We start from the raw sequence: 16286 nt of genomic DNA, 5'->3' as shown, positions 1-16286 counted from the left end.
CAGCAGTGGCGTAAGCCATGGCCAGCAGCAATGACTGCAAAACAAAGCCCAGTCATGCTGGAACATGGTGAAATTCCTCACGGAAGAATTGTGTGTCCAACCGCAGGAGCCTCCATCCTCCTCGGGATGTTTTGGCTTTCAGAGGCGCAGCCCAGTCTGGCCAAGCAGCTCTAAGGGGCAGGGAGAGCTTCAGTGGTGGTGTTGCAGGAGCTGAGGAGGGGCTGAGTCTCCCCATGGCCCCCACCTGAGCCCTGTCCTCACTGCGGGGTAAAGGGTGAAGTCAGGGAACAGAGCTCCAGGGTCTCCTGACACATCCAACCTCCTTGCATGCCTGCAGCTTAGCACATCAAAGATGCCAGAGGATCCCACTTCAGTGGGATCCCTGAGTGCTCAGTGACCTCAGTGGAGGTGGGACAGGTTCAGGAGCTGCCCTACTCAGTCTCACCATGAACCCCGTGGGCAGTACGGCCGTGCCAAGCTGTGGCCATGCCAGGCAAGGCAGGAATTGTTTGTCTACTACCAGCGCCCTTGGCTCACCCCACTTCCTGCAGGGACACAGCAGGGTTGGCAGTGCCCCAGCAAGACATCCTGGAGGGAACAGCTCACATGGGAACATGGCTCAACAGTGGCTTATTTATCTGTGTTTTCCTCAACATTGGGAGGGAGCAGCCTCACTGAAAGCCCTGGGCTGGTTCCAAGGAGGATCCTCCACCAGGGAGACCAGGGTGGCCCTCAGCTTCCCTGTCCTGATCCCAGTCCCACATGGGACCCTGGGGCAGGTCCCTGGAGAGATAGACAGACAGAGAGAGAGCTGGAACTTAGAGAACTCTTGTTCATGGCTTCCCTTCCATTTTTACTGAGCAGAGTGAAAAATGATCCTTCTGAGGCAAGTAGAAAATCCAGGAATTATTAGTCAAAGGCACATATTCTAAAAAAATCTCTTTACATATATACATCTCAATTAATTATAAATACACATAGAAAACCAAAGGCAAACGACAAGCGGATTAAAAAGTGCTAACAAAAAGGTGTCAGGAAAGCAAAAAAAGGGGCTCATTTAAAAATACAGACAATCAGTAGGACAACTGCATAATAATTTAGTTAAAAGGTATCATTACATATTATTAACCCTGACAAAAACACAGGATCAGGGCAGAGAAGGGTTCCTTGAAGGTGCTGCTCTCTGTTTTTCCAGAGGTCAGGGAAGGGGAATTGCATATATTTTAATATCAATGTCAAAGCCAGCAGGTACGGCTCCGGGTGACAGTGGAGAAGTGGCTGGCAGAGGGGACTCACAGGAGAATTCCTCCTCGCTATTCCTGAGTTTAAGCCTCTCTGAAACAGGTTTCCCCAGTGCCCTTTTCTCTCCCTGCTGAGAACGAGTGAACGAACCAGGAGATGGGAGAAACTGGGGCTTCTTCATGAGTGGTGCGGGCTGGGATGTGTTTTAAATAGAGTGGGGTGCAGGGAAAGGGAGAGCCTCGCTCTGTCCAGGACCAGGAAAAGGCGGCGAGAGGCAAGCGTAGCTGCCAGGAGCAGAGCTGCGGGGAAAGCACAAAGCTCTCAGGGTGGCAGCAGGGTCCCAGGGCTTTGGTGTTCACTTTGAGGTAAGGAGGTTTCCTTGAATGCGGCAAAACGCAGGCCCAATTGCTGGGCTGACCCCGGCCGGCCGCGCAGCAAGAGGCATGTGGGGGCAAGGACAGGCTCCCAAAACGAAGGGCAGGGAGCAGAGCAATCTCAAAACTGAGCCCACTTGTGCACTGTGCGGGCCAGGGCCATGGTCGTAATGCACTGGGGAAGGCAGCTCCCATCGTGGTAGGAGCACAGACACCGATCCCAAGCACTTCCCAACACAAACAAGGCGCTCAGCCATCTCTGAGCCCCAGAGAGAACACAGGGTAAGCGGTGAAGGCTCTCGGTCTGGAGACGGGGACTGCAACGCTCCAGCCCCCTCGAGACCAACCTGTCAGGACAGGGGGAACGCAGAAAAGGCATCTCCTTCCCCAAGTCCTCTCCAAGGAAGAGCCAGGCCAACCAGAAAACGCCTCATATCCTTCCCCTGAAAGTATGCCACTGCCACTTCTAGGGAATACCTCAATGACTCAAGGCAAGAAAGGAGAGACAGCAGAAGGGAGGCTCGCGGAGGACCTGCCGTGGCTGGAGAACTCCTGGCAGCAGGCAGCTTCCTTCAGGAATCCTTATATTGCAGAGAGAAAAGAGAAGGTAGATTCCACAGGACCTGCTGACGGGAGATGCTTCTGGAAGAAGGATGGAGGCTGCCTAGGAGAAGGTCCAGCTGCTCTGGGCTGCGGGGCAGCGCTTTGCAAAGCAAACCTTTGCTCTTTGGTATCAGGGGTTGAATTTGCAGTGTGAGCAACGATTCCACATGTCCCCAGTGCTTGGCAGGGAGCTCCTCCCTGCTGGGGCTTGCAAGGTGGGCAGGGCTGGGGATGTGGATCCAGACACCCGGGGCTATGTCCGTGGCCCAGCCAAGGACAAGCCCTACAGAGCAGGAGCGGTGAGAGGGGAAAGGACAACATGCGACAGCAGGGAGTTGGACAAAGCACGGCCACAGCAACCTGGTGAGGTTAAAGTGCAGGACAGGCTGTTGGGATGCGTGGCCCTTCGGCTCCAGGGAACGTCCCCATGGTCCCAGTGTGGCTGAGTTCTAACAAACCCACAAGCTCTGCCGTGACACTGACAGCTTCTGCCCTCTGCCATGAAGCCCCAAGGTGTCGGAGTCCCTTCCCAGGGAGGGCAGAGCAGGCACAATCGGTTTTGCTTCTCTCGGCTCTGCCGGCTCAGGCCTGCACAGAGGGACTCGAGCTCAGCAGCTCCCGATGGGAGACAGCATTCCCTTCTCCTTCACCCCCAGCTCTCCAGAGCAGTCTCCAAAGGTCCACAACAGGGCTGGGGCAGCCTGAGAGGAGCAGCTGATGCGGACAGAGCTTGGTCAGCTGGCTTTGGGGGCTGGAGAAGGCACAGCCCAGCTCGGGAGCTCAGTAGTCTGCAGGGGAACAGGCAGAGAGGAGGGGGCTACTCTCCCCAGTCCTACCCAGGCACTGGCCTTTGAGCAGGACTCAAACACAGCAGAGACCATTGGTCCAGATCAGCTGAACTGAGCACTCGCCTCCCCCAAAGCGCATGATACATACAGATCTATGCATGCCTGGCTGTATATCATATATAAATAAACTTTGTTTTAAGGAATTATGGGGGTTCCTTTTCTTCCCTCAAAACCAGAAAAGGGGTCAAGTCCAAACCAGTGAAAAAGCCAGGGCTCCCCAGCTCTCACCTCTGCATCAAAGGATATGGATCCACAGCAGCTGAGCATCGCCTGGCACGCCCTGCCGGCATTCAGAAGTCTGGGAAAGGCCCACTGAACTGGATCACACTCTGGCGCTCCTGCGGGAGCATGTTCTCCTGGGAGGGCCCATTAAACGTCCTCAGCATGTCCTCCAGGATCTCTCGAAAATTGATATTCTCATCCTGTTGGACGAAGTCTCCCTGTTGCTGCTGTTGCTGCAGTGTCTGCAAGGGTCCTGGGGGAGGCAGGGAAAGGTGTTCGTGCAGTGGGGATCTCAGAGGGATGGGCCCTTCCAGGACTGGAGCAGGGCTCTTGAAGGCAGAAGGCTGGCCGAAACCAAAGGGCAATCCGTGCTGCTGGTGTGTCTGGAGAACAGGCTCTAAGGGGAAGCACAACGCACCAGGCTTTGAGTTCATCACCACATCGGGAATGCTCTTGCTGGGAGGGCTATAGGTCAAGTCCAGGATCTCATCCTGGTGCAAGGAATGGCTGGGCAGGGGGATGCCAGGCCCCGTGTGCATGAGGTCCAGGGGCTGTGGCAGGATATGCAGCGGCAGCGAGAACTGCAGGCTCTGCTCTTGAGCCTGGAGGATCCGGTTGTGCTTTCGCTTCACGTTCTCATCCATCTGCTTCAGCTCCTCCAGCACCTTACGGACACAGCTCTCGGGGATCTTTATCCCTAAAGGAGGAATACACATCAGTCCTCGAGGCACTTTAGGAAGGGACAGGGCGCTGTGGGGAGAGAGAGGCAGGCAGCAGAACCGGGGCCTATTTGCCGAGTGCACTCGCAGCACGCTTTGCCTCATGGCTGGGCTGCAAAGTGGGGAGACAGGACTGCAACATGAGCAAAAGCACCTACATGGCAGACTCTAGGAGATGGAGGGGACAGGTCTGGCCTGGCTCACACCTTCCACCCACATCACTGCATCATGGAAGGCTTTGGGCTGGAAGGGACCTAAAAGCCCATTCAGTTCCAACCCCTGCCATGGGCAGGGACACCTCCCACTGGATCAGGGGCTCCAAGCCCCATCCAAGGGGGCCTTGAACACCTCCAGGGACAGGGTAGCCACAACTCTCCTGGGCAACCTGGGCCAGGGCCTCTCCACCCTCACAGCAAAACATTTCTTCCTCAGATCTCATCTCAATCTCCCCTCTTTCAGCTGAAAACCATTCCCCCTCATCCTATCCCTGCCCTCCCTGATCAAGAGCCCCTCCTCAGCTTTCCTGGAGCCCCTTTCTATACTGGAAGCTGCTCTACAGTCTCACCACAGCCTTCTCTTCTCCAGGCTGATCAACCCCAACTCTCCCAGCCTGTCCTGGTACGGGAGGTGCTCCAGCCCTTGGATCATCTCTGTGGCATCCTTTGCGTTTGTTCCAACAGATCCATGTCTTCCCTGTGGCTCAGCTCCCCTCCTTCCCACGGGATCACCTAAGCAGTGAGTGCTTCCAGGCTGGGTCACATTTAGGAAGAGACTGTTGACGCTGGGCAGCTGTAACCTCTTCTTGCTTCTCCTAAAATGTCCTTCTCCTTTTCCCAGCATTTCACTCACCGACTTGTTTCTTCTTCTCCTTGGTCTTGAGGCGGACGATCTGCAGGTAGCTGCTGTTGGTGATGTTTGCCATGATGCTGGCAATCCGGCTCCAGACACGCAGCAGGGCCCCGCACAGCATGTAGTAGTGGCGCAGGCGCATGCCCTGGAAGCACTCCTTCCCCTCCTGTGTCAGCTTGCAGCTCCTGTTCCTTCAGTCCAAACAGAAGAAAACCACCCAAATCAGCACAGGCTCCCAAGGGCAGTGCAGGATATCCCACCCGCAGCCTCCCCTGAGGAACCCTACCCTGCCACAGCCTCTCCCAAACACCAGTTCTGACCTCAGGAGGGCAGGACGGGTCAGGGCTGCAGATGCCTTACCAGACGGCATGGTTACAGTTCTTCAAGGAGAAGTCATAACTGCTCTCCCAGTGCTCTTTGGCTTCCTCGGGCAGCACCTGCAGAGGAAACAGAGAGCGGTAGAGGTTTCCCACTGCCCAACATGCAGTTGAGACTCAAAATCCAGGGCTGGGAGTCAGGATAACCAGGTGCTACCACCACCTCTGCCCAACCCACAGCAGAGCACAAGGAGCTGTGAAGGGGTTACAGGAAATGTCCTGTCAAAGCCACCCCTGCCCAGAGAAAGAAGCTTTTCCCTCTCTCACACCAGAGGGCTGCAGCTCCCACCTACCCGCCGGTACTTCTTCTGCAGACTGTCCAGGCTCTCGGGCTGGCTTTGCTTCCCAATATTTGGCTTGTAGAGGATGAAATTCTTCCCATGGCTTTGCTCTGCCAGCAGACAGGTGTGTTTGGAACCTCGCGTCTGTTGGGGTAGAGCTGACGGTTACAATCACAGCCTCTCTCCCCAAGCCCATATTTCTCTAAACTAACCCCCTTCCTCCCAGGACAAGGGTTCCTGGAGGCATCTCCCAGCCCCCAGTAATGAAAAGGGCTCCAGGAAAGCTGGGGAGGGACTCTTGATCAGGGAGTGCAGAGACAGGACAAGGAGGAACAGTTTTCAGCTGAAGGAGGGGAGATGAGCCCTTAGGAAGAAAAGTTTTCTTGTGAGGGTGGGGAGGCCCTGGCCCAGGTTGCCCAGAGCAGTGGTAGCTACCCCATCTCTGGAGGGGTTCAAGGCCAGGTTGGATGGGGCTTGGAGCAACCTGATCCAGTGGGAGGTGTCCCTGCCCATGGCAGGGGGTGGAACTGGATAGGCCTTGAGGTCCCTTCCAACCCAAACCATTCCATGGTTCTATGATAAGAGGTCAGACACAGATCTCTTAGTGCCACGGTGGACCTTCTCCCTTTGGAGTCACCCTCTGAGCTGGAAAGCCACCCTGGCAGAGCCCAGGGACCCACCTTGTAGGAGAGGTAGAACCCATCAAAGGATCCTGTCAGTTCGAGTGACTTCTCATAAGCTTCCTTCCACTTTAAGCCTCTGTCGACACTGATCTAAATAGAGACAAAGCAGAGGGACTCTGTAACATCGGGGGCAGGACAAGCATGTCAGGGTCTGTCTCACAAATCAGACCTCCAGTATGAACTTGGTGCTGCTGCAGCCTCAAAACAGGCGCTGCCAGACTGTCCGTCCAGGCACAGCAGCCCTGGGCAGGGCAGGGCCACTCTGTGCCTCCTCTGTGTCACTCCTAGCATCAGTCACCCACTCATGGCCAAGGCAGATGTGACACAAACATGACACAAAGCCACAGGGCCGAAGAGGGAACCCAGCAGCTCACAACCCCAAACTGGGAAGCATTAGTGAAGGCTGGACTGCAGAGATAGCTGTGCAGGCTGCCTACCTTATAAAACACAACCTGCCCATCCTGCGGGTGCCCGGGGGTCAGGAAGACCTCCTTGCTCTCCTCATAGATCTCATCCACTCCTGGGGCTAAATCTATAGGAGGAAGAAAGACCAAAACACGTGCCAGCTGTAAGATCCATCTTCCCATACCACCTCCTCTCCTTGCAAGAATCTCAGGATCTGTGCTCTGTGGGGACACCACAGTGCCCAGGATGGCTGTGGTGACAGCACAGGGAGGAAGAGGGAACCTCAGCAGTGCAGTAAGGAGAGATGTGGCCACACTTCTTTCTCCGTACCTAGGATGCCCATGTCGTATTTGCCCTCCTTCTTGTCCTTTTCTATCAGATAATCGAAGGTGTCAGAAAAATATTGGAAGAGCATGTTCTGCTTGTCCACTTCCAGACCCAGGATGCGGTTCAGGAACTTGGTGATGGAGCAGTCTGCAAGAGCGTGGTAGGGTCAGGGAACACAGCACATCTGGGCACAGAAGCCACCCAAAGAGAGCCCCAGCAACGTACTCAGCATCCCTTCCCGATGGCAGCACAGCACTAAAGCACAGGGGAGCAGCCCAAGGGCTGCTCCTCCAGGCCACAGCCAGCAGCCAGGCTGCTGCAGGAGAATGTGAACTGCAGTGTGGGCCAATCCCCACAGGACCATCCCCTCAAAGCAAACCTCCTGCCCCAGCCACTGAGAAAACCCCTCGAGGTTGTGCTGCCCTGTAGACAGACCCCTGCCTCTTTCATTTCTCCCTTGCCTCGGGCAGGAAAAGCTTGACACATACCCTTCTCCACAGAGACAGTTCCATACTTCATATGATTGCAGCAGATCCCCACAGAGATGAGACCTTGCTTCATTTCTGGAACAGCAGAAGACAGCTTGTGCATTTTAGGGTTAGGCCTCTCCCTTCCCTGCAAAGCTGCTTCCCCTCAAGTTGTGCCCATTATTTCACAGCTGAGTCTCTCCTGGACTCTTTTTCCCCCCCACCCCTCCTCCCTGATACACATCTGGGTGGCCAATTGTCCTGCTTGTTAGATTGCTGATAATCCAGTGGTGCTGTTCCCTCCCTCTGACCTTCTGCTCAGTTTTCTGGGCATCCTAAACACGAGACCCACCTGCCCAGGAAAATCCAGCAGAAACCCCAGAGCTGGTATGTTCTTACCATGGAAAAATGCTGCCTCCCCTCTCTCATAGCTCTTGGGGATAGGAACTCTGTTCTCTGTGTGGTTGAGGATAGTGGACAGGACTCTGTCGAGCGCTTTAGCCCCGTACTGAGAAAGGAGACAAGAGTCATGCCAAGTGTTCAGGCACTGTGCGAGTGTGTCCCAAGTCCTCGTCTGGCTCTGCAGGGAAAGCCATCGCCACATTGACCCCTGACCCAATGGCTGTGCCAAGGGAAAGTCATGTGGCAGGGGCCTTCTCTGCCCCTCAGGGACCAGCGTTTGCAACCTGCACACATCCCAGCACTGGCACCAGCTTCCTTGGGGACAGAGGCCCACGTGCCCTGTGGGAGCAGGATCCTCTCACCAGTGTGGTGCTCAGACGCACCGCACTGACTATTAACCCCACCCTGATGCTGTACATGGGGTTACAAGCAGGGAGCTGGGTGCTAGGACAGATCCTGCCTGCAGACGCCAGCAATGATCCTCCTGGTTCTGTCTCCAGCTCCCATTGAAGGCTCTTGCTAACCACGTCAACCCCTCCTTGGCTTAGCTACTCTGGAACAGCCGTGATTTACCTTATTCTCAAAGTTGTACTTGCTGAGGTCTCGGGATTCCGTGGCCCGGCGGTCTCCGTGGGTTAAGGCACCCTAGGAAAGCAGATCAGAGAAGAAGTTCTTACTTTTAGCTGTTGCAAAACACCAGAGGATGGGCAAAGTGTGGCTGCCCCGTCCGTGGAGGTGTTCAAGGTCAAGTTGGATGGGGCTTGGAGCAACCGGATCCAGTGGGAGGCTTTGGAACTGGATGGACTCTAAGGTCCCTTCCAGCCCAAACCATTCTATGATTTTATGCCATTCCCCATACCAGTTACACTGGCCATACCAGCAGAAGCATTGAAATGGAAGCTCCTCACAAGAGAATCGGAACCAATACGGTAATCTCTCCACTGCAGGGCACTTACCAGGCTCTCCAGACGTTTTGCCACAATGGATGCAAACCTCCTCTCTCCCGCAAGCTCAGAGATAAGGAAGACATACTCTGGAGCAGAAACCTGATTTGATCGGTGTGTTCGACCTACAGGGACACAAGAACAGAAGTGTAAGGAGAAGTTGGTTCAGCCTGTCTGGTACGGGAAGTGCAAGTGGTGAGAGAGCCAAAATAATTTTCCATCATGCTGCTTTTCAAAGGAGATCTCGCTATACGGAGGAAAGAACAGAGGCACAGTAGCATTCATCACCCTGGTGCTGCTGAGATGTTAGCAGAGTTGAGCTTACAGCTCTGACCCTCTGGGGCACAGAAGTGACTGTCCAGTTTGAGCTAGGACGTGCATTACTTCTTCTGTGCTCTCATACTGAGGAACAGTCCCTCCTCACAGAATCACTAGGTTGGAAAAGACCCACTGGATCATCGAGTCCAACCATTCCCACCAATCTCTAAACCATGCCCCTCAGCACCTCATCCACCTGTCTTCTAAACACCTCCAGGGAAGGTGACTCAACCACCTCCCTGGGCAGCCTCTTCCAGTTCCAGTTCCTCATCCCATGCAGCCTCCGCAGGCTGGAACAGACACTGCCAGGCATCCCAATTTAGAATCATGGAATGGTCTGGGTCAGAGGGAACCTCAAAACTCATCCCGTTCCACTCCCCCTGCCATGGACAGGGACACCTCCCACTGGATCAGGTTGCTCCAAGCCACATCCTACCTGGCCTTGAACACCTCCAGGGATGGGGCAGCCACCACTGCTCTGGGCAACCTGGACCAGAGCCTCCCCAACCTCACAGGAAAACATTTCTTCCTAAGATCTCATCTCAATCTCCCCCCTTTCAGCTGAAAACCATTCCTCCTTGTCCTATCCCTGCTGTCCCTGATCAAGCGCACACTCTCCTGGGTGGAAAACTGGTTGGATGGCTGGGCCCAGAGAGTGGTGGTAAATGGAGTTAACTCCAGCTGGAGGCCAGTGACAAGTGGGGCTCCCCAGGGCTCAGTGCTGGGTCCAGCCCTGTTCAATGCCTTTATCAATGACCTGGATGAAGGCATTGAGCACACCCTTAGCAAGTTTGCAGACGACACTAAGCTGGGTGGAAGTGTTGATCTGCTGGAGGGTCAGGAGGCTCCAAAGGGATCTAAACAGGCTGGACTGCTGGGCAGAGACCAATGGCATGAGGTTTAACTAGGCCAAATGCCGGGTCCTGCACTTGGGGCACAACAACCCTGTGCAGTGCTACAGACTAGGAGAAGTCTGGCTGGAAAGCTGCCTGGAGGAAAAGTACCTGGGGGTGTTGGTTGACAACCGACTGAACACGAGCCAGCAGTGGCCCAGGTGGCCAAGAAGGCCAATGGCATCTTGGCTTGGATCAGAAACGGCTTGACCAGCAGGTCCAGGGAGGTTCTTCTCTCTATGTACTTGGCACTGGTGAGACCACTCCTCGAGTACTGTGTTCAGTTCTGGGCCCCTCACCGCAAGAAGGATGTTGAGGCTCTGGAGCAAGTCCAGAGAAGAGCAACGAAGCTGGTGAAAGGGCTGGAGAACAAGTCTTACGAGGAGCGACTGAGAGAGCTGGGTTTGTTTAGCCTGGAGAAGAGGAGGCTGAGGGGAGACCTCATTGCTCTCTACAACTACATGAAAGGAGGTTGTGGAGAGGAGGGAGCTGGGCTCTTCTCCCAAGTGACAGGGGACAGGACGAGAGGGAATGGCCTCAAGCTCCCCCAGGGGAGGTTCAGGCTCGACATAAGCAAAAAATTCTTCACTGAAAGGGTCATTAGGCAATGGAACGGTCTGCCCAGAGAGGTGGTTGACTCGCCTTCCCTGGAGGTCTTTAAGGTGCGGGTGGATGAGGTACTGAGGGGCATGGTTTAGAGATTGGTGGGAATGGTTGGACTTGATGATCCGGTGGGTCTCTTCCAACCTGGTGATTCTATGATTCTATAAGAGCCCCTCCCCAGCTTTCCTGGAGGCAGGTTTCATAAGGACACATTCTGTCAATGCGTACGGCACGGTTCGCCCCCCTCCCCACACTGTAAACCACTCCTGTAGTCAACACAAACCTCCCCCAAAAGAGGAATCAGTCACAACTGCTGTGTCCTGCAAAACACAGGAGTGCTGTGCTCAGCAAGCTGTCGTATCTCAGAAAGCTAAATTCCCCTACCCCATTGGCAGCACAAGTCCGGCTTGAGTGGCCACGTGCACCTTTCCTTCGCAGGGCTGCCCAAGGCTTCATGGTTTGAGACACTCTGAGGGGAAGGGGAAAGTGCCCAAGAACACCCAGTCCTTACCAAACTGCTGGATGGCACGGTCTGCACTCCAGGGCAACTCCAGTGTCATGTGGACTCGGCGCTTCTGGTTTTTCACCCGTCTGTCTGCTTGGAGAGAGATTCCTGAGCTGGAGGCTTCGGAGATTATTGCTACAAGCTAAGAGAGAGACAATGAGTGAGAAAGGGGAGCGAGGTTCCTCAACATCTGTAAAACATCAAGAAACGGGCCAAAGCACAACTGCTGTGGCCCATGGAGGGACACAGGACACCTTGAAACCTTAGAATCATAGAATCATTAAGGTTGTAAAGGACCTCTAAGTTCATCCAGTCCAACCATCAACACAACACCACCATCCCTACTAAACTATGCCCCGAAGTGCCACCACCACACATGTTTTGAATCCCTCCAGGGATGGAGACTCCACCACTTCCCTGGGCAGTCTCTGCCAGTGCTTCACCACTCTCTCAGTGAAGGAATTTTTCCTGATATCCAATCTAAACCTCCCCTGGAGCAACTTGAGGCAATTTCCTCTCATCCTATCGCTCGTCACTTCAGAGAAGAGACCAACAGCAGCCCTGCTACAACCTCCTTTCCAGGAACTGCAGAAAGCAATTAGGTTTCCCCTCAGCCTCCTCTTGTCCAGGCTAGACAAGCCCAGGCCCCTCAGCCACTCCTCATAATATTTGTGCTCCAGACCCTTCCCCAGCAGGTCAGACAGACAGAAAGCTTTGCTGGCTGGAGGCTGGCAAAGCACAAGCATGTTAAGGCACCCTCTCTTTCCTCCCCTTCTCGGCATACATCTCGTTCCCATGCAGATGTTTGGAAGCTTCCTTAGCTCCAATCTGACTCACCTTTTCCCCTTTCATGAAACGCTCCTTCTCCTTCAGGTTGACGTGATCTATGGACAGGCCTTGCTCTGCACGAGACTCGAACACGATGCAACCATCCGGTCTGCAAATGACCCGGCCCTTCCGCCCCGTCATCTGCACACACCACACATAAGAGAGACGGTTAGCAGAGGGGAAGAGATCTGCATGGCACAGCAAGTCTCAACAGCTTTTTCAGAAGGAGAGGACACCCCCTTCCAGCAGAAACTCCCTTTGCTGGCCCCCTTCCCTGTCTCTCAGTGCCACCAAAATTCACTCAGAACTGTAAGGAGTACCTCAGCCACGTGCTCTGGGCCCCCAAAGTGATTGATCAGTTCATCCAAGGTATTGAGAGGTAGCTCTTTGCCCAGTGCTTTTACTTTTGCTAGGAGGTCCTGCTTCATCTTTTCTATGTGTTCGAGTTCTCTCGGGCCATGCATCTCTTTCTGGGAAGGCAGCATGTGAAAAGTATCTGCAATGGAAAATGCAACCGTTTATAGAGGTAACTGGCAAATACGGGGAAATTTGTCCCAAAGGGCTCCTGGGGGCCCTGTCTGATGAGCAGGCAAAGACACCTTGACTTGCAATGAAAGCTCCTGAGTATGGAGTAGTCCCTCTCTGTTTTCCCTATTTTGGTGGGGAAAGGAGCATGCAGAGCAACTTCTTCCTGCTCACTGATCACAAGAGGTTAACATAAATCAGCCTCACAAGCCCAAGTCTGACCATAGAATTAATGAATCATGAACAGGTTTGGGTTGGAAGGGAACTCAAAGCCCATCCAGTTCCAACTCCCTGCCACGGGCAGGGACACCTCCCACTGGATCTGGTTGCTCCTAGCCCCATCCAACCTGGCCTTGAACTCCTCCAGGGAGTTCCTCACATCATCATTGACCCTGCAATCCCCTTGGCCAGACCCTGCCATGGGCAGATCTGCTTTGCCACTGCCCACGTTTGCAGGGCATTGTAACGGATGGCCACCTCCAGCTTCGCATCTGTGCACAGGGTGCCAGGTACTACAGAATGAAGTAACCCCGGTTCACAGCTCCTTTCAGCGAGGAAGGAGCTGACTCCACACTGCTGCTCTGCTTACTTCTGTCCTCAGCTGTGAAGCCGTTGTAGGTGTGCTCAACAAAGATGACATCGTCGGTCTCAAACAGGGACTCTGGGGAGGAGTTGAAATCACTGTCGAGGCCCATGTCAGAGTCAGTGCTGCTGTCATCGCTGATCTTGATCACACCCACAGGGTCACACAGGCCCTTCAGAGCCTTGGCACAGCGGCCCCTTGGCTTCCCTGCAAGGGAGAGAGAGCGGCATCAAGGGAGACCCCTTAACCTCATGCATCGATGCAGAACAGCAAGCGCCAGCTCAGAAAGAGGAAGAGGAGAACTCACGAAACAGCTGAGATTGCCCCAAATGAAAGGCCGATCTTGGAAAGCCAGAGCCTCTTGGGTGGGTTGGGGGGCAGTTAGGAAGTGAGAGAGGGAGAGAAAGAGAAAGGAAGAGAGAAAGGAAGAAGATGATGATCTTTGTCAGGGCTGAAGCTGGCTGCACGTGTCAGGATGAACACACAGCTGGCTCTAAGCAATGCTAACTTCTCAGGGAAAGGAGTCCATGGGTTTGACTGCCTCCAGAGGAATGTGCAAGACATGGGAAGGTGCCAGTGTTTTGGGGCGCTGTTTACTCCCAAACACAGCAAGACAAGACCCTGCTACCTGAGAGCTGGCACAGGCTGCTCTGTAACAGCACCCAGCCAGGATAACCTCCACAATCTCCCACTGCTGCTGTTCCTTCTTCCCCTTTTCCACATCCCACTGGAGGAGAAATCCCAAAACTCTCCTTACCTGCAGCCACAGCTAATAATTTGGCAGGGAAGTGATTTCTTTTCCCTCCAGGATACTTGCCACTCTGTAAGTAAGAGGTAGTGAGGAAACCTCCCTTGCTGCAAGAGGAGGACTTGTAGCCAGGACTCCTGTGCAATCTGCTCCCGGTCTCCATACGGAAGCGGATGAGGGAGAGGGGCATTGCTACAGGACAAACAGTGGAGGTGAGGACTTCCCCTGCGCACGGGAAAGTGGGTTACAGGGAGGAAAGAGGGGATGGCAGCTCTGCCATCCGCCAGATGAGAGAGAGTGATGGGAGTTGTGCGGGAGAGCAAACTGAAACCAGGGCAGGGCAGCAAAAAAAAGCATGAAAGGGAAAAGGGGGAAAGGAAAAAGAAAAAGCTGAGTGGCTGGGGTGAAGCAGCAAGGCAGGAGGTCAGATGCTGGGCAGTGGAGTGTGCTCTTACGTTTTCTTTTAATGCCAGTTCCTTTTTCTCTCTTTCTTTTGGTTGAAGGAAAGTGCTTCTGAATTAGTGATAGAAAGACGCCTCTGAAAGTAAGATGCAAAATTTATTCTAGCTACCAGGAACAGGAACATCTCCTGGTTATCACGTAGCAATGTGTATTTGAGACAGCACCACATTTCATGAAAGAGGGGTAAATCCTACAACCACCACTCCTAGGTATGGTGTGGCTCTCCAGAACAGTAGCGACCGTGTTTCACCAAAGGGCTCTGCAACAGGACAGCAGGCTATGGAATGGGAGTGCTGAGGGAAGGAAAAGCACTGAAATGCCAGGAAAAATGCTCTCTGCTGTGGACTTGCTGGCAGAAGGAGCTGGGCCATTCCAGGGAGACACTGCAACCAAAGCCAACAGGCTCTGGGCTCCGCGCTACCATGTGGCACATCAGAGTTGAAAGACCTTTATATAGCAACTAAGAGGAGTTTCAAGTGGGAAGCACTACAGAATCATAGGATGACTTGGGTTGGAAGGGACTTTAAAGCCCATCCAGTTCCAGCCCCTGCCGTGGACAGGGACACCTCCCACTGGATCCGGTTGCTCCGAGCCCCATCCAACCTGGCCTTGAACACCTCCAGAGATGGGGCAGCCACCACTGCTCTGTGCAGCCTGTGCCAGGGCCTCCCCACCCTCATCGTGAAGAATGTCTAATGTCTAATCTAAATCTTCCTCCTTCCAATTTAAAGCCATTCCCCCTTCTCCTATCACTCCATACCCTTACATCACTGCTGAAAAATCCACTAAGTCCCAGTATCTCAGCTCTCTGCTTTGACAGCAGAAACCATCACCAGGCTGTGCTCCAAGCCCTCTGATAAGGATGCTTGCCCATGGAACAGAAAAAAGTGACAAAATATGGATACGTGGTGGTTTCAGGTGAATGGAAAAAATCATAAAAGGTTGAAAACAAATGTTTCTGTGGGCTGTTCTTTAAAGAAAAGAGCAAATGCTTAAGTGCTGGTCATGTTGGGTGGGGAACAAACCCCCAGTGTAATGAGAAGGCAGTGCTGAATGATCTCTGGTTGGAAAATAAACAGCTAAGAGGTATGGACATGAGAACTCATCCGTGTGAGAAACAGGGAGTCTGGTGAATCAGGGAGGGAGCTCTAAGCCCCTTGGTGTGAGGGGTTGAAGGAGGCAGAGGCAGCACCACTCCCTGAAGGGGCAGAGCCCTGCGCTGGCTGTTACACAGCAACAGGAAGGGCCCTTTTTTCCTCTGGGCTGGGGTGATCCTGGGCTCAAAAGCCAAAGACTCGGGTCTGGAGCCTCCCTGCCATGAAACTTTGCTCACTTTCCCGACAGTTGCACTCTCCTGAGAACAAAGGGTTGGGTAGGTATTCACTCACTGAACAATCTGTTTATTTTTAACCCCGTTTCTTGGCATCTTTGAAACAACTGCTTGTTCCCAGCACACTCCCTCCAGAAATCCCCTGAAGTGCTGTAAAAGCAGAACACGGCAGTTGGAGGCTCTGCAGATGCCAGGAGACACTCTGTTATCTGGCCAGCGCTGCCCAGCAGAGAGCTCTCACCTCTTGAACTGGGGACAGAGTTGAGCTGCATGCGTGATCATAGACCCTTCCTCCTCCAAGAGCTGAGCAAGACTCAAAGGGACCACACAGTCCTCTAGACTCAACTCCTCTGAATTCTGAGACATAAAAACCAACCCAAGACATGAAATCAACCCAAGCAGTCATCAGACTCGCCCTGCGCGCTATCACCAAGTTGGTGTTTGTGTTTCAGGAAGAGGCTGGAGACAGAAGAACAACACAGACCAACACAGCCACTCCATCAACCTGGGAGGAAAGCTTTGCCTTTGGCATCTCTGCCATCTCTCATTGCTTGCACTCACATTAAAAGTCACTTCAAAAGCAAATATGAACAGCCCTGTTGCTTGCAGAGCAGAGGAAACACAACTCAACCCAGGTTTTCATCACCCATCACATGGGAGTAGCTGCAGTCATGGGATGGGCTGGTATTTTGAAAGAAGAAATGTAGGGGAGCACAAGCCTTATTCTCCACTGAAAGGGTAGCAGGAG

At 53.7% G+C, this 16286-nt stretch overlaps 1 protein-coding gene across 2 annotated transcripts in view; it reads right to left on the bottom strand.

The window, feature by feature from the left end:
• Window positions 1–893: 893 nt before the first annotated feature.
• Window positions 894–16286, bottom strand: part of SBNO2 (strawberry notch homolog 2) — a 66163-nt gene continuing 50770 nt past the window's right edge. For both annotated transcript variants that reach the window (XM_069877847.1, XM_069877848.1), the window contains 16 exons: window positions 14202–14284; window positions 13005–13205; window positions 12211–12386; window positions 11900–12031; window positions 11069–11204; window positions 8756–8868; window positions 8373–8444; window positions 7797–7905; window positions 7419–7493; window positions 6934–7077; window positions 6636–6730; window positions 6196–6288; window positions 5528–5659; window positions 5218–5294; window positions 4858–5048; window positions 894–3986 (listed from right to left, as the gene is read on the bottom strand). In XM_069877847.1, coding sequence (XP_069733948.1) covers window positions 3358–3986; window positions 4858–5048; window positions 5218–5294; window positions 5528–5659; window positions 6196–6288; window positions 6636–6730; window positions 6934–7077; window positions 7419–7493; window positions 7797–7905; window positions 8373–8444; window positions 8756–8868; window positions 11069–11204; window positions 11900–12031; window positions 12211–12386; window positions 13005–13205; window positions 14202–14284 — 2458 coding nt within the window. In that variant the 3' untranslated portion in view covers window positions 894–3357. The remainder of the gene's footprint in view (window positions 3987–4857; window positions 5049–5217; window positions 5295–5527; window positions 5660–6195; window positions 6289–6635; window positions 6731–6933; window positions 7078–7418; window positions 7494–7796; window positions 7906–8372; window positions 8445–8755; window positions 8869–11068; window positions 11205–11899; window positions 12032–12210; window positions 12387–13004; window positions 13206–14201; window positions 14285–16286) is intronic.

The sequence above is a fragment of the Phaenicophaeus curvirostris genome, chromosome 28 (assembly GCF_032191515.1).
Source record: "Phaenicophaeus curvirostris isolate KB17595 chromosome 28, BPBGC_Pcur_1.0, whole genome shotgun sequence".
Lineage (NCBI taxonomy): Eukaryota > Metazoa > Chordata > Aves > Cuculiformes > Cuculidae > Phaenicophaeus > Phaenicophaeus curvirostris.
This window is presented reverse-complemented; position numbering and strand designations above follow the sequence as displayed.